Consider the following 27,057-nt stretch of genomic DNA (forward strand, 5'->3'; position numbering starts at 1 on the left):
GTTTTACCCAGGTTGTCGGGACAGACAGTTTCACGAACATTACATAACTTTAAAATTACCTAGGAAAGCATAGAAGTTTAGAAAAAAACTTTATAAATACTGATTTTATACATGGCATTCTTGTAGATCGTTTTCAGTAAAAGACCAAATACATTCGATAAGGCAATCAATTAAAAAAACATAATTTATTAAACAATCAAAATAATTGTGATGTACATAAATAAATAAAGAAAGCACGTCATCTAAAATAGCACTATATAACAACATATAACAAAGAGATACTTAGTATTAATTGGTGTCACACACTCAGTCTTGTATCGTGTGCGCCCTTCTACTTGCATTGTGTCATTTCCGGCTTAAATGTCATTTTATAGTCTGTCATTTAATCTAACACACACACATTTTCTTGTTCCATAGTAAGAAAGCCTTAAATGTTCTATATGCAGTTGAGATGGGTTTTTATGGACGACGAGACAATGCTCTTTTCCTTTCTCCTACAGCCCAGAAACTTGGATCTTGACGGAAGTGACGTAGATCACCGCAGTGACCCGGATGAATCATTGGCTTGTATTCCATAGGCTGGCACAGAGTCTTAAAAATAAAAGTTCTATATAGACAAAGATAGATAAAGAGATAGAATGAAAGATTTTAGAGCATACACAACTAAAAAATAATTAACCATAACTTGATCAGTTCCACGTGTTGACGTGTTCTCTATTTTTTCTTAGCCGAGAGAAAAAGGTACGAGATAGATTGTGCATTTTCTTCACAATATAATGAAATCAAATTTCTGCATTACACTGTTAAATTGTTCATTACCTTGTCTGTGTGGTAGAACTTCTTATAGCCGCCGTCATCAAAGTAAGTAAATCTCGGGGAAGGTTCAATGGTCGGGTAGCTAGCCTCGTTTTGAGCACGGTCCTGGGTCCTTAAGAATCGCATCCTGTTGAAAATACAAGATTACATTATAAAGTGATATAATATAAAGTCGGATTGATATTTGACACCAAATAAACTAAATGACAAAGTAATATAATTGGACACGAAAATTGCATTAAACAAATTTTAGTATAAATGGAAAAACGACATCTAGAAAATGGTTGAGTCTATTGTAGCATAATTTGATACATTATTCGGAAGAGTGGTTGGGAAAATATTCCAAAAATTGGATACTTTTCGATAGGTTTTATTCAAACTTTTACATCAGTTCACTAACTTACATTCTAGGTCCTCTCTCAGATGAAAATTCACAGTGGAAAATAATAATGTCCCTCTTTCCGGTGACGTCACGACACATGCGTGTCGTGAAGCAGCTGCTTGACCTGGTCACGTGTGTATCTATTCTCTGCATCCTGATGGAAAAATAAACATTTATTTATTAGATTCATTTACACTAATTGTTGATTTTGATTATTTTTGCAAGGCTTGAACTGAAATTTTTAGAGACTGGGAATTCCTTGTGTCTATTTATAGCCAGATCACCGGATTTGCAATGTCAACTCTGAACAGGTGTTCATCGGTTACATGTTGACATTGCAATTTGTCAAGACCTGTTCGAAGCGTTCTAGACCAATCAGAAAACTGCAAATTCACAGTCATATAACAAAAAGCAATACGCCAAATTTAATTGAAATCGGACAATAAATAACAAAGTTATCGAGCGGAAAATCAATCCATATCTATCGGTTTTGACGTTTTTAAAGCTCCTGTATACACTTGGAATACTATTGATGCGATTTAGACTCATTATTGAAATGATCCCGAGATCACTTATTGATTACAAAAAGCAATTTATAAATTTTGGGTTGGAAATTGTACAATAAAATATTTAAGTTTATTGAGCGGAAACCACGTATTTGTCTGGTTTTATCGATTTTAAAGTCCCATAACTCTTGCAATTATTGACGGATTTTGTCATTAATCGTACTCATTGATATAAAGAAACATCTCATGGTTGTAATCGGAATTAATATAATTAAGTTATACAGCACGGATACACGGTTTCCCGGAAGACGCCGGACAGACTGCTGACACCGGACACCGACATATGGTGGATTACTCTCCTAAATGTCGCCCTTGCGTTGCAGGCGGACACACACAATAACAACTGTTTTACCAATATTCTCTTTATAAGTAAACAAAAAATATAAAATATTTTTTATAAAAACTGGACAAAGTTTTGCTTTGACTTTATACACACCTTGATGTGACTCCTTCAGAAACTCGTAAGGGTATCGACAGTCGACGATCCTGTAAGAAACTGATGGCGTCTTCATAAGCTCCGGTCTCACAGTAAATCGGTCATCTGTATGAAAAGGAAATGAATATAATCGTTTACATGTATTTACTATTTAATCTTATAAATGACAAAATCAAATACAGATATTTTGATTTATTTCTAATCAAAATGTTATTCTAAAATTTATCTAGTCTTAATAGATAGATAATATAGAAATCTAGAATCTAATGCAGGGGAACTCAAACATGGCAACACCTGATTTGAATACCAGATTTATAATTTTTATTCTTAATTTCTTTGATCTATTAAAGTACCGAAACTTTTTGGTAATAAAGAATAATGTTTTTAATTTTTCCCCTTTTTTTGCGAGGGGGAGGGGAGGTCTGATAACAATCTTATCCTTACCGTATCAGCAGAAATAGATTTGAGGTCCTGTTGTTTGCCCCGGATGGTCGGCAGACAATAACGTTGTCTGTCCCGTCCCCAATCAAATCTCCTCCTCTACCAAACGGTTGACAGCATCCTTCACGTCAGCTGGTGATACTTGACCTTCCTGTGAAATCAATACACGGGTAAGTTTGATAGAATTATTTTGGAATCTCAGTAGATTGTTTTGGACCCTTGGGTAGGAATTGCAATTTTAACATGTATTGAATATGATATATTAGGGGAGAGTGGGGGTAGTTGAGCCACAGGGTTAGTTGAACAAGTGGCGGGAAATAGTTTTACGTCATGTTTATGACGTCATAATCGATTTTTCTGAAGCCGCTGTTATTTGAAGTGGACGTCAGCAAAAGAGGTAAGTCGATATTCCCATAACATTTTTTTTTAATACAAGAAAATTATTTTTCACACTCCAAAGTATTTTTTCGGGAATTATGTATTTTCCTATTACCGCTTTATTTCTTATTGTGATTTATATGAATTATGTGTACCGTCGAAATTTGTAGTTTCACGCGTATCATTTCGTATCAAAACTATTTGTCAGACCATTACCTAAATCGCATTACAGACCATTAAAAATTTATACTATTCGCGGGGCTAGTTGAGCCACCTACGATGGGGCAAGTTGAACCACTGGGTCAACGTGCCCTTAGACTGGTTCAACTAGCCCCAACTAAGTGCCCGCACCGCCTTTCATAGTTACATAATGTTTAAAGAATGTTTCAGCAAATTTCAGTTTGTATTTTCAAAATTGTCCAGTGTAGATGTTCATAATGACATGTATAAAAATATCAAAGAAACACAATTTAACAAAGCATGACAATTTATTTAAGGAATGATTTTCATTTTTTGTTGTTTACTGGTGTGTTAAACTGCATTTTTGTACACGATATTTTAAATGGCGCAGTGGTAGAAGGCGCAGGTATGTTTGGATAGGCGATTGGGTGCCGTAGATCGTGAGTTCGAGGCCCAGATAGGGCACGAGTCAATAAATTGTCATGCTTTTTTAAATTATGTTTCTTTGATATTTAATGACATGTATATATATATAATATCATCAGTACCTTATACATGTAACGTTAAGAACATGTGTTGTGAACTCGTGTAAATATGTCCTCACCCACGATCAGCTGATTTGATCTTCTTTTGATTACCGCTCGCCGTTACATGGACGATTATGATTGGTAAGATCGTATAAGAGATATCATCGATTAAGGTTGAATTGACACAAAAAATATTTAAGTGAAGTGAGAAATTCATGAAAAGTATAGTAAAATGACCAAAGTTGACTCACATTATGTATCATGCTGTATTCCCAAGGTCTGCCTTACAAACTTTCCCTGTCCTAAATCATGTACGAGCTGTATGTACCCTGTCCTTATATCATGTACGAGCTGTATGTACCCTGTCCTTATATCATGTACGAGCTGTATGTACCCTGTCCTTATATCATGTACGAGCTGTATGTAACCTGTCCTTATATCATGTACGAGCTGTATGTACCCTGTCCTTATATCATGTACGAGCTGTATGATACCCTGTCCTTATATCATGTACGAGCTGTATGTACCCTGTCCTATATCATGTACGAGCTGTATGTACCCCTGTCCTTATATCATGTACGAGCTGTATGTACCTCTGTCCTTATATTCATGTACGAGCTGTATGTACCCTGTCCTATATCATGTACGATCGAGTTGTATGTACCCTGTCCTATATCATGTACGAGCTGTATGTACCCTGTCCTTATATCATGTACGAGCTGTATGTACCCTGTCCTATATCATGTACGAGCTGTATGTACCCTGTCCTATATCATGTACGATCGAGTTGTATGTACCCTGTCCTATATCATGTACGAGCTGTATATACCCTGTCCTTATATCATACGAGCTGTATTTACCCTGTCCTTATATCATGTACGAGCTGTATGTACCCTGTCCTTATATCATGTACGAGCTGTATGTACCCTGTCCTATATCATGTACGGAGCTGTATGTACCCTGTCCTTATATCATGTACGAGCTGTATGTACCCTGTCCTTATATCATGTACGAGCTGTATGTACCCTGTCCTATATCATGTACGATCGAGTTGTATGTACGAGCTGTTAGTACCCTGTCCTATATCATGTACAGTATGTAGCTGTATGTATGTACCCTGTCCTTATATCATGTACGAGCTGTATGTACCCTGTCCTATATCATGTACGATCGAGTTGTATGTACCCTGTCCTATATCATGTACGAGCTGTATGTACACTGTCCTATATCATGTACGAGCTGTATGTACACTTTCCTATATCACGTACGAGCTGTATGTACACTGTTCTATATCACGTACGAGCTGTATGTACCCTGTCCTATATCATGTACGAGCTGTATGTACACTTTCCTATATCACGTACAATGTACGAGCTGTATGTACACTGTCCTATATCACGTACGAGCTGTATGTACCCTGTCCTATATCATGTACGAGCTGTATGTACCCTGTCCTATATCATGTACGAGCTGTATGTACACTGTCCTATATCACGTACGAGCTGTATGTACCCTGTCCTATATCATGTACGAGCTGTATGTACCCTGTCCTATATCATGTACGATCGAGTTGTATGAACCCTGTCCTATATCATGTACGAGTTGTATGTATCCTGTCCTATATCATGTACGAGCTGTATGTACCCTGTCCTATATCTCGTACGAGCTGTATGTACCCTATCATATATCATGTACGAGCTATATGTACCCTATCCTATATCTCGTACGAGCTGTATGTATCCTGTCCAATATCCCGGGCTGTATATATCCTGTCCAATATCCCGAGCTGTATGTACCCTGTCCAATATCACGAGCTGTATGTATCCTGTCCAATATCACGAGCTGTATGTACCCTGTCCAATATCCCGAGCTGTATGTACCCTGTCCACTATCCCGAGCTGTATGTACCCTGTCCAATATCACGAGCTGTATGTACCCTGTCCAATATCACGAGCTGTATGTATCCTGTCCAATATCACGAGCTGTATGTACCCTGTCCAATATCACGAGCTGTATGTACCCTGTCCAATATCACGAGCTGTATGTATCCTGTCCAATATCCCGAGCTGTATGTACCCTGTCCAATATCCCGAGCTGTATGTACCCTGTCCAATATCACGAGCTGTATGTACCCTGTCCAATATCACGAGCTGTATGTATCCTGTCCAATATCCCGAGCTGTATGTATCCTGTCCAATATCCCGAGCTGTATGTACCCTGTCCAATATCCCGAGCTGTATGTACCCTGTCCAATATCGCCCAATTCATGCCATTTGCGTATCAATAATCCTATTTTACTATGCTAAATTTATTTTTACGCTTTTTATCTATGCTAAATTTATTTTTACGCTTTTTATCTGTTGTCAACAGATCAATATGACACGGACATATCACAGAAAAACCAACAGAGCCGACCGCACATCAACAACTGCATTGAAATGGGCAAGAGATCGTGTTCTGTTTAGCAATCTAAGTGTGAGAGCAGCAGCAGCGGAGTTCAACATTGACCGATCAACGTTGAAGCGTTTCATATTGAAGAAGAGCAGTAATCCTGATGCCTCTATGGGATACCGGGGTCATCGACAAGTGCTTAGTGCCCAACAGGAGGACATTTTAGAGGACTATCTCCTGACGGCATCGAAGATATACTTCGGTATGTCTCCCAAGAGCACACGGGAACTAGCGTATCAATGTGCTATATCGTTTGGCATCAGCATTCCAGAATCTTGGGAAAGAGACAAGTGTGCTGGAACAGATTGGTTCCAAGGGTTTTTGAAGAGACACGGGAGCCTCTCCCTGAGAACACCTGAAGCAACTAGTCTAAGCCGAGCGACAAGTTTTAATAAACATAACATCTCTACCTTCTTCTCCAACCTTGGACAGGTTTACGAGAGATATGGATTTGCGGCAAAAGATGTGTGGAATGTCGACGAAACTGGAATCACAACTGTACAGAAACCAAGAAGAATCGTGGCCGGTAAGGGAGTGAAGCAAGTAGGTGCCATAACATCGGCCGAAAGAGGTACACTAGTGACCGTATGCGGTGCAATCAATGGTGCTGGTAACTCCATGCCACCTATGTTAATATTTCCAAGAAAAACCTTCAAACCCCATTATATCAGGGACGGGCCAAATGGGTGCACTGGCTCATCGCACAAGTCTGGGTGGATGACATCTGAAAATTTCCTTAAATTCATACAACATTTTGTCGAGCATACAAAATCATCGGTAGAGAAACCTGTCCTTCTACTCCTTGACAATCACCATTCCCACATAAGCATTGACATTTTGACATTCGCAAAGACCCATGGTGTAGTAATGCTTTCCATTCCACCTCATTGCTCTCACAAACTTCAACCTCTTGATGTATCAGTCTATGGACCACTGAAACGACTTGTAGCAAGCGCTCAGGATGCATGGCTAAAGACTCATCCCGGAACTCCAATGACTATCTACGACATTCCAGGAATCCTCCGTGAGGTGTGGCCTCTTGCTTTGACTCCAAAGAATGTCATCAGTGGCTTCCAAACGACTGGGATATTTCCTTTGAATATAAATGTATTTAACGAGGACGACTTCGCACCCTCATACGTAACTGACAGATCAGCGCCATCATCAGAAACTGCAGCTGAGATATGTCAAGATAAATCTCCAGTTAATACAAGTCAACCTGTCGTCGGTATCCTCACAGACCCCGTACTTGTGTCTTCATGTCGCGCTGATGTGGATCCACCTGTTAACGACGCGATGGTCCCCAAAACGGGTGAAAGTGCTAGCACGGCACTCATAGATGTAAATACCTTCCTTCAAGTAAGAGGGAAATCTCAACTGCAAGTTTCAGGGGATGGGCATTGTTTGCTACATGCATTTGAACTGGCAATCCAGTCAGAACTAAACATACATGTCAACTCTTTCCAGCTATGTGGAGGACTTATTAAGGAGATTTCGGAAAATGTGAACTTTTATAGTAACTTCATCATGAACAACAGCAACATTTTAGAAGAAATATACAGTTATATACAACGAAAGGCATACAACACGCAAACAGGAGACCTCGTACTGTCTGCTTTGTGTAACGCATTTAATGTTTCGGTAGTGGTGTACATAGTACGTCACGGTGGAATCGATGAAATTCACCAGGATCCCCGACCATCACAGGACGGGGCGTCATTGGGAACTATCTTTCTGATTTTATCGGGAGAGGGGGGGGGGGGGGGGGGTAATGCACACTACAGCGTGGCTTCCCCTGCAACGAATGGCATTCAACCTAATGCAAATCTTCCTAATGTCGGTCCTCAAAATTTTGATCCGCAAGCAGTCCGTCCTTTCCCGAAAGCGACACCAAGAAAAGGTGTACACAAAGGCCGTAAAAAGAGGAGGAGTGCCATACTGACGGATACCCCAGAGCTGAAAATTATCGAGGAGGAATCGCTTAAAAAGAAACAGAAAGAAAAACAGCAACCTGCACCAAGACGTAAAAGACAAAGAAACGAAGGAGGAAAGCAAAAGAGACGAAAGAAAACGAAGGCCATTGCCGTGATTGAAGAGGATAGTAGTGACGATGATTATTACTTCTGTTTAGTTTGTCTAGAGTCTTATGCTAACAGTAAGCCGAACGAGTCTTGGATTCAGTGCATCAATTGCAAGTTGTGGTCCCACGAGGAATGTACCGATGGGTCATCAGTATACATTTGCCAGAAACTGCGAATCTGATGATGATTTATTTTGAGATGCGTGGTAATTTAAAGATAAATTGAAACCTCTGAACTTGTCATACAAATGTACTAGTGTCTACTACTTTCACCTGTGCCGCTGCTATCCAATTACATATTACAAAATGTATTTGAATTATTTCGTTTTTCTTTTCTATTTAGTCTTATACAAATATATTCTGTATATTGATATTTTGCAAAGTATATAATGCAAGAATTGATTCTCTGATAATTTCACGAATAATATACAGATATATGTGAACGTGTACGCTACGCTTTTACATACAATGACACTCTAGACACATGTATAAAATACATGATCAAGCAATTTGCCTCTGGCAAGTTAAGTTATTCAAGTTAACGTAGACCGTCCCTTCTGTGACGTCATACGTTTGTTATGTCGCTATCCGAATCCCGGCAAACGTATTTTATATTTCCGTACCCATCTATTACAACTCGCTTCTGAAATCAGCATTCGAGCAAGTATTTCGTCTAGAACCTTTTCGAGTGTTTACTTGAAGTGTATCAATCTAAAGGTGTGTCAATCGGTAAAAACTAACAAGGGTAGATGAATAACATAAAACGTTGAAAAGTGCTACGGATTCGCCTATTTTTTAACATTTTCAGACCAAAATTTAAGGGGTATTAGGAAGCAAATCGGTCATAATTTGAAAAGTAATGCGGTGAGGTATACTTTTTATTGGCTTTTCTTATTACAAATAAGCCAATCTTCATGGAAATTCTGAAAAATCGATTTTTCTTGAGATCATTTTTTCAGAAAAAAGAAAACATTACTATTTTGATGCAATTTTTCACTAAAATTGGGCCCGGACTTAATTTTAAAATAACGATATTTCGTTTTATTGTGAAAACCCATCTTATTGGATATAGTAATGAATTCTATATCACCTACTGAAGGTATGAACATGTTACAGGTATATTTATTTATATGTTAAGGGATACTACAGGGAGGAAATATTATTTATTTAAAAATCCTTAAAATCCGGATTATAAGTCATTTGTACATATCTTTAAGCAACCCTGGAAGAAAAATTAACCCGGTGACATATGATTTTTATGCGGTTTTTGTGATCAGGGTATACCTAAAATCAAAATATCAAAAAATTAACGAAATCCATGAGAGGAAACCAGAAAGGACGGTCTACCTTAAGAATAAGTAATATGTAGTCTACGCTTATCAATGATTTGTTGCATTTTGGATTCGTGACTAAATCGGCCTATGTCAAAACAGCACATGTTTGTAAACTGTACCTGTATTGTATTTGAACAATCGTACCACTCATTTGTAATACTTTGTAATTCAACCACTTTTGTAAACATTTTTCTTTGTTATATCATGACAAAGAAGAAAAAAAAAAAAAAAAAAAAAAAACAATGTTCAGACCATTTAAAAAAAACACACACATCCTTACACAAGGTACATGTATATGAAGTAAACTTAAGCTGGCAAAAAAATACTGGTTAATAATAAGCTAACGATTTATGAATACTATACATGTGCATCAATATATACATATTCAGATATCATTAGAATACTTTTATTAATTTATTAGTAACGTCAACAATATTTGTATAGGTTCACGGCAAAGATTTATAAGTACTCGTCCTTGGTACGCGGAAAGTGTGTGACTCAACTTAGTCCGCTAAACCTGCCTATATTATTAGGCTTTTTTTAATTTTTTTTTGCCTAATATATAGTCTATATATTAGGCAAAAAAAAAAAAAAAAAAAAAAAAAACCTAATAATATAGGCAGGTTTAGCGGACTAGGCTCAACTTACCCCGGTTGGTTGTTCAAGTAGCCCCGGACACGGGGTAAGTTGAGCCATTTAACTGAGAACTTGTAATGATTATTATTGTAATATGGAGGCCAAAGAAAATACTTTTAACATACAAAATTAAAGAGACATATGTGCACTTTACGATAGAATTAAATAAATATATTTCCCTAGCCAATTTTTCGAAGAGCTTTAATATGCATAAAATGGCTCAACTATCCCCACTCTCCCCTATATCGTTTTTATATAAATAATTAATTCAGTTATCAAATGCAGAATATTCATGCATGTCTGGAGTAAACAAACAACAGAAAACGAACTCTGACTAATCTGGTCCAGAAAGTTGGTCAGAAAGCGGAATTAAAATAAAAATTTTCAACGATGTACTCGACCTTTTTAGTTTACGATATTTGGCGTTTTCTTCCATCTGGAATTCGATATGTGAGCGCTTTATAAAAAAAAAAACGGAAAACACCTCTGACTATCTGGTCCAGAAAGTTGGTCAGAAGCGGTATTAAAATAAAAATTTTCAACGATGTACTCGACCTTTTTAGTTTACGATATTTGGCGTTTCTTCCATCTGGAATTCGATATGTGAGCGCTTTTATAAAAAACCATGATATTGTGATATATCAATATTACATTTTCTGTTACCAACTCGTATGAAAAAAATATAAATGACCATCATTTTTGTTTCCGATTATGTTTATCCTTGGAAAGGCCGTAGTTAACATAGTCTCTGGATTTACCTACACAATGGAAAAAAGTTTATTATTTTATATTATTCGATGACATTGAATTTCAATACAAATACTAGTATTTTTCACAAACTTTCATTTAAAGATGCTACACCGCTGACGAATGGAATATTTTGCTCTATCAAAAGGAGGAGCAGACGAAATTGTATCTTTCTTCAGTTAGAAAAGTTACTTACTTTACACCATCACCATCCTGGAAGAGTTTGAGTTTCTTTTCTCTTTATTTGAAATGCATTTTAATTAAATCTTTAAACTAGCTATCCATTATTTATGCAATGAATTTGCACAACACAGGTCCATGCTTTCTTGAAATCAGAAAGCATATATCATACATATATTATGTCCCTAGGAAAAACAGATTAGTGGACGTATGCAAGGCATTCAAATTGATAAAATTCAAATTGATAAAATTCACAAAGTACAGAAACGAAATTCACAAAGTAAAAAAAAAAACGAAATTTAAAAAATCACCAATGTAAAGAAACGAAATTCAAAAAGTAAACAAACGAAGTTTACAAAATTAACAAAGTAAAGAAACTAAATTCACAATTAAAGAAATATTTTTTATACAAAATTCCCAAAGTAACGGAAACATATCCTCATTGTTAAGGAACTCTTACCGGCATTAACGTCAGACAGCTCTTGATAAACATTAGGTTCAGATCTCCCACTCAATACGTGATAGTCTCTGTAAGATATCGGTCCAGCATTATTAGGTTATTTTTGGGAATATTTTCGTCATGATTCACGGACCGCTATGATTTTTGTGAAAAATTCATGTATCAACGTACATGTATATCGAAAAGCCAAACACAAATGAATTCGTGATATAAAACTCATTGTAGATCAAACTATGAATCGACTAACTGTACTTATCCTACCTTTCATACATGTAATTTCGTAAATATCAATTTAATAATGTACCTGTCTGTAACATCTAATGTCCGTCCTAACGTCTGATACACCGACGGTCCAGCCACACTATTGATGTCTAGTTGTTGATACTGCGGTCTGTAAAACAGGTATGTAGAAATTGTGTAGCTTTCTTTTCACCCAGTTCATGGATAGTATGACAGTATTTACGTTTACATTTAAATAAATTTGTGTTTTGTCGTATTTAATATTTGCAACCAAAAACCCTAGTTATAATTTTAACACCTTAAATGATAGCATTTTAAAACAAATTGTTTATATTTTTTACCAAAACAATACGCCACTTCACCGTGAAAACACCTTATAGGTATTATAACTTTCTATTACCTTTCGGTTGCCGTTTCACTTCTATAACCTAAAATAGGAAGTTTATTGAATAACGTAAGGGATTATTGAATTGACAAATATTAATATAGTGAATTAATCATATGTGCAAGGATTCAAAAAAATGTAAATACTATTGGTTATTGCAGAAAAAATATGGGTTTTACTCATATTTATTTTTCGAATTATGTACCAAGTTGCACGCATTCATTTCGATCTTAATGAATCCAGCTCTCTACTGTAGCTTTTGCAATGTTATTAACCTACTTCAATTTTACCTATTTACTTTCAAATGAAACGATAAATAATAAGACCAATGTGATAAATGTCAATAACATTGTAAGCATTTCTGTTTGGAATTCCACATTTATAATTTATTTACCTGGCATATATCGTACCGGTTGTTTCTGTTTACTCTCTGTACTGTGGAAGGGACTATTGAAAATAAATTATATATGGTATCGTCAATGAAATGGAAACAAATATAAATGTGAAGATATTTAACGAGATTTCAAAGCAAATGATACTAATACATATATATAATAAATGCAGCGTCATAAATGAAATCTTCAGACTGATTAATACTATTAATTACCAACACGGAAGCCTTTTGTTACCTGCAAAGAGAAGAAACAACTATATCTCTAAACCTTACGTTCAATTATCAAAATAGATAAACAATAGCTTTAGCTTTTGTGCGACTAATACGTTGACACTTAATGCAATGGCATTTTCAAATAAATATAAAAAACATTAACTTGAATAGGCCTTTTATGTAATCGAGATTGGAGTCATTACACAAAAATTGGAGTGTACCTTACTAAACAACGAAACATTTTATGACGAGAGTACATTCTGATTTTTATTCTCCGTTACATAATATACTCAATTGAATCCTTAAAGTTCAATACACTATATATACTACAGAAAATCTCTTCAAAATAAAAAATTCATTTGAGGAACTTTTTTCTATGAAATCATCACGTCCTTATTTCAGCTAATCAGAAGCGACGTTACAAATAGCGACGTCCTTTTGTGCTTAACGGCTGATTAACTCAATTTTGAGCCAATGAAAATGCTCGTTTGAAGCACAATTGAATTTTCATTAAAGGAGCTGCTTTCAAATCTTCAAACAAAACTGACTTTGAGAGAAAGAAATTTACTAAAAATTTATTTTGTGTGTAACAAATTAATATGATATATGTACTTACGACCGATGAATATCCCAAGTCCTATGGTCGCCAGCATCAGTATCAAAGATACACAAACCATCACAAGTCCTGCGGTGTACATACGTGTAGCTTCTAAAAAGGAGGATATGCTCATGTGATATGAAGGCACAGAATCAGTGTCGATATTTCGGAAGAGTAAGTCGTCTTTGATTTGTCCAAGACAGCATGAAACTCTCCGTGATATTATATTATATTAATGGGTCGAGGTAGTCACATGATATATGTAAAATCCACATACATGTACAACATACAATGCTAGGTCAAATGAGAATATATCGATTTTAAATAGGAATCGGAGAATTGTTTTTTTTATTTTTCAAGTACAATGTAATGGATTTGTTTACCTATTTTATAACATATTTTGCCCTATGGTGATATTACAATGACGAAAGCCGCTCAGCCATTCATTAAAGACAAACAATTATGTTTTAGCAAATACCAAAATTAACTTTATAGTAAATAATCGGTAATGAAATAAAATTAGTATAATCATTCGTTTTTGTTTCTTCTTTGCATTATTACCTTCTATATTTAGCCCAGTAGATGCTGTTCGTGTTGTAGATATGTCTGCTTTTTGTGGTACAGATGTAGTGGCGACTGTCGTTGTTGGAGGTGGCCTTTCTGTTGAGACGATAGGTAATAAATTGCCCATTAAGGCTATAGCAAAATACATAATATATATCTTTATTTTAAAAAATTACTATTCCCCACTACAGTTTTCCGTGTATGTGGTATCTTGCGTGCGTGCATGAAGTGCAAAGGGCATGTTTTGGGAGACTGTGGTATGTTCGTGTTGTATGGTCGCCGGTTAGTGTCATATAGTAATATGCCCTGTCAACTTACGTCGATAACGAGAGATCGCGACAACTTGACGAGCGTCGAGTAAATTCTGGACATGGGTATTGTAGACTAGCATCAAACTGATCTAACTGGATATTTGATCAGAATGGCTTCCAGCACAAATTTGTTATATTTGACAAACAACTCTTTCAGTCACTATCAGCACGCATTAAGAAATTTGTCTGCAAAGCTCTGACATCTATATAGACCATGTATAGTATAGCTAGTTAAGAAGAGTAAAGCTAAGATCCTAGATTTATCGTCAAGCAATTGGGGCAGCAAATACAATTCTAACGCCCTACCTGTAAATAAATGACAGTTATAGTTCCTTAATATCAAAACATGACCGGATTTCTTACAGGGATTGAATTTATTTTTCAAATTTTCAAAGCGGCTATAAGTAACAGAAGTTTCCGAGGAGCGTGTTACATTCAATCCATATATTTAAATTAGAATATTTTATGAAAATGAATATTACTGAAAGGTAATTATATTCTATTAAAAATTATGACACCCATATACGACGAGAAACGATATTAATGGAACAGCTGGATGACAAAGTTCTTCCACAACGTCGCGTTTTCAAGCTTCTGCCTTCCGGTCGACTGGGGGACTATTTTTCAATGCTATGAAACTGGCGTGATGTTTGAAATCAGGTGATCGATGCACGAGAATGTATTAATAGGTAAATGTTGTTTTTGTCAGTTGGTTGATTCATATAGTGACGAAACAATCAGAATGTAAATATATTTCTTATGGCATACGAGTAAAAGTAAAGGTAGAGTGTGGATTCTGTTATCTTTTCCAAAAATATACCAATAGCTGTTTAAAATTGACACAAGCTTATTTGATAAAGACAACTAAAGTGAGAAGTTGTCCCTGAAACAAAAAAGACCAATACATGACAATATATATATAGACACATAAATGTACCTTTTATTCATTACGTAACATGCTAAACTACATATATCTATTTAGTTATGAACAAGATAATTTCCATTTCATTTCACAGACACATCTATACAGGTACAAATTATTTAAACTACATGGCCATGTGGAGGTTCTTGTTTAATATTCCAAAAATGACGGACAAATTATTTTCAAAGGTTATTTTCGAAAACTAAAAACTATCGTTTTATACTATTGCAAATTAAGTAAGTAATAAGAAGAATACTTCTATTTTCATAGTTTTAAGTCAAGGAAACTTACATATACACTTTTTTAACACACATAGGATCATTGCCCCATGTATAAACTGTGTGCCACGCTTGCAGGTACAGAGTTATACATGATCAGAGTGACACTCTCAACCAATACATTGGCTCGCTTCTCATAAGTCACTAACATAATTAAACATTTGTATGTGCAGGAAAATAATGACAAAACAATACACAGCGCATGTCTGTAAACACCTCATATTATACATTATACAATATAGCAAATTGAAACTTCGCAAGACTTAAAAATTGAAACATTTACGTCACACAGAAAACTATTCGCATGTTTTATTTTAATTTCGGATTTTGTAGTATACGATATTCCATGATTAAAACCAATAGGTAACTTACCAATGGTAATGCTAATTGTGACACTCATGGTACATTTCGTTCTTTTTGTCTCCCTATCACTACTCTGTACACTTACCTATAGTGATGCTGATCATCTGAGACAGGTTGTACGTATTCCCAGTAAAATTGTTTTTCGCCTCACAGCTGTAGTCTCCTGATTGGTCAATCTGAATGTTGGACAGTGATAACTGTGTCGCTGTGCCAACCTGTGTTCCATTTAGTTTCCATATATAGGTCGGTGCTGGATTGCCCTCTGCGGCACAGGTCAATATTAAATTATCGCCTTCATAATAAACATCCTTCATAGGATTTCTTGTGATGGTAGGTTGTCTTGTTTCGTCTATCAAAAACAGGCATTGTTACTAAAACATGATATAGTTGTTGAAGCATATCGAAAATAACCTGATGATAAACTCTTTTTGATTTAATTTTCAATAGGAATACTGTGTTGAATAAAAATGCAGAGTGATCTCGTTGGTCACATGGAATTCATGACACAGGCATTCTAGGATACTTCTGTGATATAAGGAAAGTATTACGAAATAGAAGTCAGTAACATGAGTATGGACACTCACACTGTTCCAATCGAAATGGGACACATTTTCCTCCCAAAGAAAATCATGACAATTAACTACTATAAACGAGCTGGAGAGAACATCAATACAAATCTAAGAAATCAAAAGGCAAGGATTTGTTTCAAGAATCCCGTTAGTCACTATGTTAAATGCGATCCATCTGAATTTTCAATAAGGTGAAAAATGAAACAAAAATAAAAAGTAATATTACGAAGGTAATTAACGTGAATAACAAACCGCCATTGTTGTCATTGATTTCGACTTTACAACGAAACCCTTGATTAAAGAACGTTACCTTCGAAACCACATTTTTATGAAAACGTGTAACCCTTAGTTAAAGAACAGGGCCCAGTTTCACAAACATTCCTTAATCAAGGAATCCCTTAACTTACATAGGAAAGCATTACCGATTTTTAAAAAGGCGCATTAGCTTAAGAGTTTTTCCTAAACTTTTGAAATGCTTTTCTATGGAACATTTTAAGTAAAATAATTTCTTAAAAGTTAAGGAATGTTCATGAAACTGGGCCCAGAACCTTCAAAACCACACCTTCACGAAAACGTGGAGCGAATGAGACTTACAATAAACTTTGATAGGATCCGTCTGTTTATAGAACATGTTGTTGGACGGGTCGCTGATCGTGTCCTGTTGTAGTGTACACCTGATGATGACCCCGTCATCGTCCTTGGTCATTGCAATGTTGATGGTACTACTTCCGGTGTAGGTACAGTCTGTACTCGGGGAGGTTTGGGTGGTAGAAGATACAGTACTACCCACATAATCTGATACCCCGCTGTACTTAGTCCACAGGAAAGTTCCGGCCGGCAGACCCACGTTACTGGTACAGGTGAACTGGACTGTCTGTCCCTCCACAATATTGGTGGCTGGGAATACTTCCACTTCCCCAAACGTTGTAACGTTTGGCATAGCTTTTATATGAAAATCAATTAAATGTTAAGTTTTCTATATTTTTTTTACAGTAGTTGTAATTACACTACTTCAATAAACTGGATTGACTCTCCATAACTTCAACTAACAAACATTGTTATAGTTGAAGTTGCTCTATCATATTTTTTTCAATCAAAAACAAATACAGAAGCTATTTGTTGAGATTAAGATAGACATTTTGAAAGTACTAATTTTATATGCATTCACTTTGTTTACCTTAATTGCATAAATCAAATAAAATGACCAACATGTTGCTGGGTATTGTATATCCAAATAACCCATATTTGCTGATTATTATAGAGACAAAGGTTATTCCTTCCTTAATTACTTATAGACTACTTCCATAATTTTAAAGCTTGATTATGTTATATAAACGTATTTATTATTGCGCAAGCAGAGTTAAGCGCGAAATAAATTTGGAGCAGTTTGCACAAACACAATAATTGGCGGATGACGTAAACTCAGAAACTTCAAAAATATGAATACAGTTAAAATATCATTGTCTTCAGTAGCTCGAATACATTTATAATGTTTTAATATAAGGTCGACATTAGAATTTAATTATCTTTACAATGTCAGTAAACTTCAACAAAATACAGTTGTCTCTTCACACAATTATCTTTAATTATGACAAATATGATTACAACACTACCTGTGATTGTAAGACTTGTCTCACTAGATGGATTTGCCTGTATGTTGTTACTCAGACCAAGAACACTACATTGGTATTTACGTTCGTCCCCACACACGACACGTGTAAACTTTAGTTTAGCTGTGAGAGAGGATTCTGTGGGATTGGTCAGAGTTATACGTCCAAACACATCCGGGTTGGTCAGGTTCGTTAATGATGCTGGGCTCTGAGTTGGTCCTGGTGGATAAAATAATGCCAATTGTTCAAAGGTCCCGGAATCTTTAGATGTCTCCCTGTCCCAAGATATCGTAAACACAGTATCAGTTGATGATAGGGTGTACGTACAAGCAAGTTCCAATTCATTGTTACCTACCAGTCCAACAGGGTTAACTTTGGTTGTGGCGGAAATATCACATTGAACCCCTGCAATAAATTGAAAAAAGAAACAGGTGATATCAAATTAAAACCATTTTTATATAGTGGACCACAAAGGACATGCCGTTCATTTTAAATAACGCATTAAATCACGTGTGACGCCATATCAATGTTATACATGTGCGCCCGTTGTCAGTATAATGTGACCGCCTGATGGTATATGTTGCTTGGGGTCTTCAGCGGCATGTGTGAGTGATATAGAACCATAAAAAGGCAACAGTTCCGCTATACAAGAAGACACAGCATGAACATACCACAGTCTCCAAAAAAACCGCATTTCGCACTTCACACACGCTATACACCGCATATATGGGAGGCCGTCCTTACATGACCCTGGCTGTTAATTGGACGTTGATTAATCAATCAAAAAAAAAAAACCAACATAAGGATTGTATGACAAAGCGGATTAATTTCAATAAAATCCTTAGCAATGATAGGTAATAATATATAAAATTAATATATTTTACATCGATTATGAAACATGTTATGAAGCTTACACAAATCACTTTCGACGACCCGGATATAAGTGTGCGAGAGGTCTTAGAGTGATCGGAAACCGTAGTACCCGAGAGAACCCCACGTGAACATGCAGGTTAACCCCCGACAGGTAAGTTGTTTACACATGTATATACACGTATTCACCATTCATTATGACATCTATATGTATGCAACGGAGACATTGACATTATTCAAGGTGCTATAATAAAATACAATCAGAATCAAATGAAAACTCTCAAAACTTGGTGTAAAAAGAATTATATCGAACATAATCATGCTTACCCGCATACAGAAGTAACAGCACGACGACCACAATCCGTACCGCCGCCATACTCAACCAGGAAGTGGTTTTGATAACGTTTATGGTGATTGTATAATTCGGTTGTATTTACGAACAATAGTGTGTTGTAAGCCTTATATGACTGGTTGCACATTTCAGGTAAAGAAAATGAGCTACGTTGATTATTTGACAAACTGCGGGATCAACTAAATAAAGTTTAAAAAAAACTGAATATGAAGTGAAAAGTTGTGTTCCATAACCAATATATGTTTAATTCAGTTGGAAGACGTTACACTTACTAGGTTTACAAGCTGTATGCTAACTACTGTTTTACTACATCTGGCTTTACATTAAATTAGTTCAGACTAATGGTTACTAGACAAACATATTTATTATAACACTTACAAATTACAATATCAAAGTAAATTTGTAGTAGTCATCAATACCATACGTTCAATGCTCCTAAATAAGATATATAGCGGGAGGTAAATCACAATTATATACCTTATATAGCTTGCTTATTTCTTTAAATTTATAAAAGTACAAATATTACCATCTAATTTGACTTGCTCTTCTCCGAATCATGATATATGTTCACAGTTTCAAGTTGTAGGTATACAGTATTATTTTGTGTATTGGGTTGAACATAAAAAAATATTTTTCTTGATAAATTTTACGAAGAAAAAGCAATTTAGCAATTTCCAGTATTCGTTGTCATTTATTTGCTTTACCTTCATATTTTTCACTACATTAACGTTGACTTTCCTGTCAAGGCCTTATGCAATCATAAATATTTATTATGTTTCAATTATAGACCTTTGTTGAGGTCCATTATGGAGGTGTGTTCTCCATTTGCCCACTTTTTAGAGAACAAAGAAAAGTGTTGGTATAGGAGAACAATGGAAAACCAATTATAGTCAGTTTCATAATAATTTTGTATCCGTGCTTGCCTGTATTCGTTTACCTGAGCTACCTATAGTTTGTCAAATGTGGGGAAATAGAGAGGTATCAATATATACAGTACAGTGCTATATATATTTTATGCATTTTGACAGACATTTATGCATAATTTTATATGTTACATCTTTATAAATTTCAAAATTGAGATAAGAATAAAGAAAAAAAAATTGGATCTAAGTTTTAGGAGAAGTGTCACAGGAAGAGCAATTGTTTTTTACCAACTGTTTCAATTTCAAGAATTAGTTAAAATCATAAAAACGTCTATATCTCTCGTTATTAGGAGAACCCAATTAAGACAATAATGCTTGTAATGTTGGCATGTGTACTTATGTAGCTATATAGAGAATATATCACAAGAAACTGTTCGATTCTATAGGATGATACATTTAACGTCCGAGTAGAATATATAATGACCGTTGGTGACCATGTAGCCTCAGGTCATTATTTTAAAGTCTACAAGGAAGGAACAATACCATATGGACCGAAACAAAGGTCCTGAATTTTTATATCAGATATGGCGGTTCTTTAAAGGCCCAATATACGTAACTTTTAATTACAAATATTTACAAGAAATTTACCACGTTTTTTTCTCCGTAAAACGTTGACTAAAGCCAGTTAAGTTGGTACAATGTTCGATCATTGTACATGTTTGTGATTAGAAAAAAAAGTTACGTATGAGACCAACTGTGAAGCTTCCAAAAACAAATTAACAAAACAAATAATAACAACACTCAATGTGACCCACAATAAAGACAAACCGAAAACGGTATGTAAAAGTTGAAGGAAAGTCTCAATTTCCGGAAAACATCATGTGACTAGATCTACTTCGTACGGAAAAAAACAAAAACAAACATGTTATCGGCCGTAGAAAACTGTGAGGCCTATTTACGAAACGCTTCGGTAATTGTCGGTTTTGGAATGGCGACCGTTTCAAGATGGCAGGTATGTTTTCAGGACGATATTTGACCGTTCGATATCATAGGTTTATCTGCACGAAATACTGTCATACAAGTCTTTCATCTTTATTCTAGGTCATTGGTAGAATGTTCGATCAATGTATATGTTTGTGATTACAAAAAAGGTTACGTATATTGGGCTTTTAACAAATGTCGAAACACTCTCTAATGTGCAGATTAACTAAACGTTGATCAAAGAATGCCACCATGAAGAATGCAGTGATTCGGCAATGAAGTTCACAAATGAATATTAACTCGGTATTTCTAAAAATAGAGACACCGAGTCAATATGCTAGTTTTACCCCCTAACTCACTAAGTACGGTGACTTTGTGAAGACCATGCATGTACCGACTGAGAACAAAACTTTTGTTTTGTTTGATTAATTTAACACCCAGGGTCATGTAAGGATATGTATGCGAAGTGTTGCGTGTATGAAGTGCGGGTGTTTTTTGGGAGACTGCGGTATATTCGTGTTGTGTCTTCTTGTATAGTGGAACTGTATAGTGGAACTGTTATCCTTTTTATAGTGCTATATCACTGCCGCGTGCCACCGAAGACACCAAGCAACACACCCAACCCGGTCACACTATACTGACAACGGGCAAACCATGACATTTCGTTTGTTTGCCACATTTAATTAAAACAAACATTGCCCAAGCATACATATGACTGTCCTGCAGATAGATCTTTTTTAATTTTCCCTACTGCCCCTGTTGCATGATCGTAAAAAGCGACTCAATTCGGGATATTATCTTTTTGTTTCTTTCTGACATACTTTCTTTTGCCTAACGTCTTCTTTGACACCACCTCATTTTTGGCCTGAATTCTAGAGTAGAGCGCTCGCCCATGTGAGGAAGTTTGCGTTCTGTCCTCTGGCCGAAACATGCCATAGTCTATAAAAGTATGGCCGGGTAGGGCGTGACGTCAGTAGCGATTTGGTGCAGTGAGATAGTATTAAAATATCCTACTTCGAAGCTGATATATTTTCTGCAACAAAACTTCAAAACAACAACTAATATTTATTGTTAATTTTTTGTTTTGACCATTAAATTGCCATAGACATTTCAGATTGTTTGGTTTAAGTGGTGAAGGAAAGTCAAAGCATTAGGAGAAAAAAACGACCATCCTTTTTGTACTGGCTAGTACATTGTTCAATCACATACCTGTATCTGAACAGCAAAGACTTTTAAAAACATTTAGATCCAGTGTAAGGCTAGTGTTGGAATGTCAGACACCTTAACCACTGAGCTAACAGATAGTCAAAGAGACAAACAAACATAGTATTTACAGTAATGTAGACTAGGATGTATGTGTAATATTGATTTCATTTTGTTGTTTAATATCTACTCATATAGCAATAATTGTGATTAGGTCGAACCAATGAAATAATATTTTTATTTTTAAGCAGTTGCTGTTATTTTTACTAAGGATCAGCGATGGATCAGTCAGTAATATCTGAAGTTTTTCTTCACATTTTCTGATATTTTGATGAATACAAAAATACATAATTTGTTGGCTTTTACATATAAATCGATTCCATTGTGATGTCACTTCTGAACCTTTTATAAAACATTAAACAAGAAAAAGATATATATCACTAATTATCAGTCATTTTGATTCAATTTTGTTGCAGTAGTTATGAAGATTCTCAAGTTAGAAGAATTGAAAATGTAGCATGATAAAGATCGAAGGTATGCTAAGGGAGGCAACTCCATATTGAAACCTTGATCTATGAGAAACGTTTTATGACAGCTATATGTTAGATTATCATAATTATCTTTTTTTTTAAATTTCAGATAATATTTTCATTAGACGAATACTTCCCATTTTAAGAAACATGTATAAATACATGAAATGTGCTCATAAAATAATTGACATATTTGCTAACAAAAATAAAATTATTTCAAACGGTATTCTACTTTTGTTGTTTATGTCATGGTTTGTTCTGTTTTTTGTTTTAGTATATCACAACTACATTATTGTGATTGAAAATGTTCCAGTAACTTGAGAAAGTAAGTGAAATTGACGACTGTAATTAATAACAACATCCGTTTATTTTTTTCAGAGGAGATTCCAGTGCATACACTGTACGATATATGAACAACAAAACAAATCATCAAAATGTCCAATGATATTGACAATGCATTATATGATTGTACAAAAAATATAAATATAAAAGAAATCATTTCAAGTGTATGGAACTTGGTTAAATAAATATTTCACGATAAATAAAATAAGCTGTACACTTTAGGACAGTTATGATGTTCTTACATACATATAAAATTTATACTATTCAAACAGACTTTCATTCATAGTACAACATACTATACAAATGAAATAACTCAGCACATATTATACTTTGGTTTGATTAGTTTAACGTCCTATTAACAGCCAGGGTCATTTAAGGATGTGCCAGGTTTGTTGGTGGAGGAAAGCCGGAGTACCCGTAGAAAAACCACCGACCAGCGGTCAGTACCTGGCAACTGCCCCACATGGGATTCGAACCCATGTGAGCGCTTTTATAAAAACATGATATTGGGACCTATTAATATTACATTTTCCTGTTACGTATGGAAAAAATATAAATGAACTTCAATTAAGTTTCCGATTATGTCTATCCTTGGAAAGGCCGTAGTTAACATAGTGTCTGGATTTACCTACAAAATGAAAACAAAACCTTATAATTTCATATATAATGACACGGAATTTCAATACAAATACTAGTATTTTTCACAAACTTTCATTTAAAGATGCTACACCGCTGACAAATGGTATTTTTTCACTATCAAAAGCAGGAGCAGACGAAAGCGTATTTTTCTTCAGTTAGAAAAGTTACGTACTTTACACCATCACCACCATGGAAGAGTTTAGTTTCTTTACTCTTTATTTGAAATGCATTTTAATTAAATCTTTTAACTAGATTTCCGTTATCCGTGCATTGAAATTGCACAACACCTTTCCCAGCTTTTTTTGCAATCAGAAAGGATATTTCATTCACATTGATAAAATTCACAAAGTAAAGTAGCGAAATTCACAAGGTAATAAAGCAAAATTCACATGTACAGAAACGAAATTCACAAAATAAGAAACAAAATTCATAAGTACAGAAACGAAATTCACAAAGTAAAGAAACTTAATTCAGAATATAAAGAAACAAAATTCACAAAGTAAAAAAAAACGAAATTTAAAAAATCACCAATGTAAAGAAACGAAATTCACAAAGTGCAGAAACGAAAGTCACAAAGAACGAAAAGTCACAATTAAGGAAACAATTTTTTATACAAAAATACCAAAGTAACGGAAATAAATCCTCATTGTTAAGGAAATCTTACCGGCATTAACGTCAGACAGCTCTTGATAAACATTAGGTTCAGATCTCCCACTCAATACGTGATAGTCTCTGTAAGATATCGGTTCTAGCATTATCAGGTTATCTTTGGGAATATTTCGTCATGATTCACGGATCTGCTATGATTTTTGTGAAAATTGCATGTATCAACGTACATGTATATCGAAAAGCCAAACAAAAATGAATTCGTGATATAAAACTCATTGTTGATGAAACTATGAATCGACTAACTGTACTTATCTTTTCCATACATGTAATTTCGTAAATATCAATTTAAGATGTACCTGTCTGTAACATCTGATGTCAGTCCTAACGTCTGATACACCGACGGTCCAGCCACACTATTGATGTCTAGTTGTTGATACTGCGGCCTGTAAAATTAGTCTAGGTGCCAAATGGTGATTTTCCACCCAACCTAAAAAAATAGTTCGCATAAAATGTTTTTGCACAGAAATGTTCTTTAACATGTCCTCCATCAGAAATCGGATGATGCCACCGTGGCATCATTGGGGAAATTGAAATATTCAAGATGGCGGACAAGATGTTGACAAACTGCAACATTGATATATTTCAATCCTAATTTGATATTCTTGCTATAAAATCATCAATTCTTTATGCTCTTCGATAAAATTTTGTGTACATATTCGTCATACCGTCATTGAACAGAATTCTTAATGTAATAAAGTTAACTCTTGTAATTAATGTTTAATTGATAAGTTAATTAACATAATTTTCAAATCGGTTATTGTATGATAAAATTGCTTTGATTCATTAGTTATTACATGTAGATTAGTATTTTGTGTGGTTTTCATTGAGACAATATTTTACATTTCGCTGGTTTCTGTGTCTATAGCGTTTTAATTCTACCTTTTTGCCCATTACATGATCATAAAAGGCGACCTGTGGGGCTTTATATATTCTTCTCTTTCTAACGTCTTCCTTGACACCACCTCACTTTTGTCCGCCTTGAGTTGACCGTTTAGAAAGGGTCACGGAACTATTACTTGCACGAGACACGTATCTTTACTGTAAACGTACTTATTTTAGCGGTATTGAACCATCGCATACTTATTTTAGCGGTATTGAACCGCGTTATTTTATATCCGCGATGATAAATAATAATTTACAGATGTTCGCCTTGCGCTACAATAAGTATTTTTTTACAGAATATACATGTACACTGTACATTGTTTCTGCTCTTGCTTAGCATTCAACAGAAAGAGAGTGAGACGACTACTATACATCTAGCCGATGTCAGTATATATGACCGACTGGGATGTTCTCCCAGTGTATTTGGTAACATGTTTCAAAGAGAATGCATTGAAATGTTTCCACCATTAAAAAAGGCACTCTTGATCATATCACAGCCACCCGAACCAAAGGCATCCAACAAAGCAACATATGTTAGGTAGACCGTTCTTAAAATGACATTTTCTGTGAAAAGGGCATTATACGTAATCAACCAACCAACACTTTTAATATTTACAGATTTTCTTCTACCCAAAATGGAATTTCCCATTCAGCAGTCATTTTGAAAGATATAGGAATAACCTCATGTGATTTTTAGCAATATAACTAATCTTATTATAATTATTGGTAAGATGACATGTTCAGTCGTACCTTGTTAATTTGTTCTGCAGGTAGGGTGTTAGTATTTAGTATTGTACCTGCTGCACCTATTTCATGATCGTAAAAGGCGACTAAGTGTATGATCTTATCTTTTATCTTCTTCCTAACTGACGTCTGACTTCTAACGTCTCCCTTGACAACGCCTCACTTTGGGCTTTCGGTTGAGCACTCGTCCCTGTGAGAAAGGTTCTGGGTTTGGTCCCTTGGCGGAGACACACCAAAGTCTGTTAAAGTGGTAGTTTCTGCTCCTGCTTAGTGCTCAGCATACCGGGAGTGGGACGACTGGTTCGTCCGTAGACAGTATAATTTGACTGGGAGGGTTGTATTGCTTGGTGTCTTGGTGGCATGCTTCAGTGATAGAACAAAGGGCAAGAGTTCCAAAATTTCCACTATACAAGAAGACACAACACAAATATACCAGTCTCCCAAAACACTCCCGCACTTCTTAACGCAATACAGCGCATACATGAGAGGCCATCTCATCATAACCCTGCCTGTTAACAGGACGCTACCTTAATTATAATAAAAAAAACACGACAAACAAACTAGTTTATTATGCAATACATCTTTATCTTAAAATGAAAATACGCATTTCTTGAAATTGATTTTTTTTTTTATATAAAAAACAAGAATAACTTTTTTATTTAAATATAAACATAGTGTATTGCATAAATATTTGAAGATATAACATGTAATAACGATGTTTTGCATGCTTCAATATGTAGTTCAGAATCAAGCAAAAGTTACCATATACCATATTGATAGAGAAATTAAGCTGAATCGTTTACTGGACAAAAGTGATTAGAAAATTGAAAACGTCCTATTAACAGCTAAAGTCATTTGAGGACGGCCTCCACTATACGATGTGTTGCGTGTGCTCCGAATGCCTTGGGAGGCTGCTGTATA

General features: G+C 35.3%; 2 protein-coding genes and 1 pseudogene across 4 annotated transcripts; 1 reads left to right on the forward strand and 2 right to left on the reverse strand.

The window, feature by feature from the left end:
- Positions 1 to 459: 459 nt before the first annotated feature.
- On the reverse strand, positions 460 to 3,204 carry LOC138334435 (M-phase inducer phosphatase-like; annotated as a pseudogene).
- On the forward strand, positions 2,983 to 8,439 carry LOC138334436 (uncharacterized). The gene is made up of 2 exons (XM_069283099.1): positions 2,983 to 3,038; positions 6,097 to 8,439. The coding sequence occupies exon 2, from the start codon at positions 6,103 to 6,105 to the stop codon at positions 8,437 to 8,439; it is 2,337 nt and encodes a 778-aa protein (XP_069139200.1). The 5' UTR covers positions 2,983 to 3,038; positions 6,097 to 6,102.
- A 2,259-nt stretch (positions 8,440 to 10,698) lies between these two features.
- Positions 10,699 to 22,066, reverse strand: LOC138334867 (cell adhesion molecule 1-like). Of its 3 annotated transcripts, none has more exons than XM_069283670.1 (12): positions 19,259 to 21,526; positions 18,065 to 18,466; positions 17,046 to 17,393; positions 15,968 to 16,231; positions 14,006 to 14,104; positions 13,463 to 13,555; positions 12,847 to 12,868; positions 12,634 to 12,686; positions 12,255 to 12,282; positions 11,919 to 12,005; positions 11,615 to 11,682; positions 10,699 to 10,985 (listed from the first exon to the last, which is right to left on the reverse strand). In XM_069283670.1, the coding sequence occupies exons 1-12, from the start codon at positions 19,305 to 19,307 to the stop codon at positions 10,921 to 10,923; spliced, it is 1,578 nt and encodes a 525-aa protein (XP_069139771.1). In that variant the 5' UTR covers positions 19,308 to 21,526; the 3' UTR covers positions 10,699 to 10,920. The 3 variants fall into 3 exon arrangements, 2 of the variants coding, with proteins under 2 accessions (XP_069139771.1, XP_069139773.1); XM_069283672.1 differs by having other exon boundaries at positions 18,417 to 18,466; positions 19,259 to 19,332; XR_011210203.1 differs by lacking the exons at positions 10,699 to 10,985; positions 12,847 to 12,868 and having other exon boundaries at positions 11,610 to 11,682; positions 19,259 to 22,066.
- Positions 22,067 to 27,057: the final 4,991 nt, after the last annotated feature.

Source organism: Argopecten irradians, chromosome 11 (genome assembly GCF_041381155.1).
Source record: "Argopecten irradians isolate NY chromosome 11, Ai_NY, whole genome shotgun sequence".
Taxonomy (NCBI): domain Eukaryota; kingdom Metazoa; phylum Mollusca; class Bivalvia; order Pectinida; family Pectinidae; genus Argopecten; species Argopecten irradians.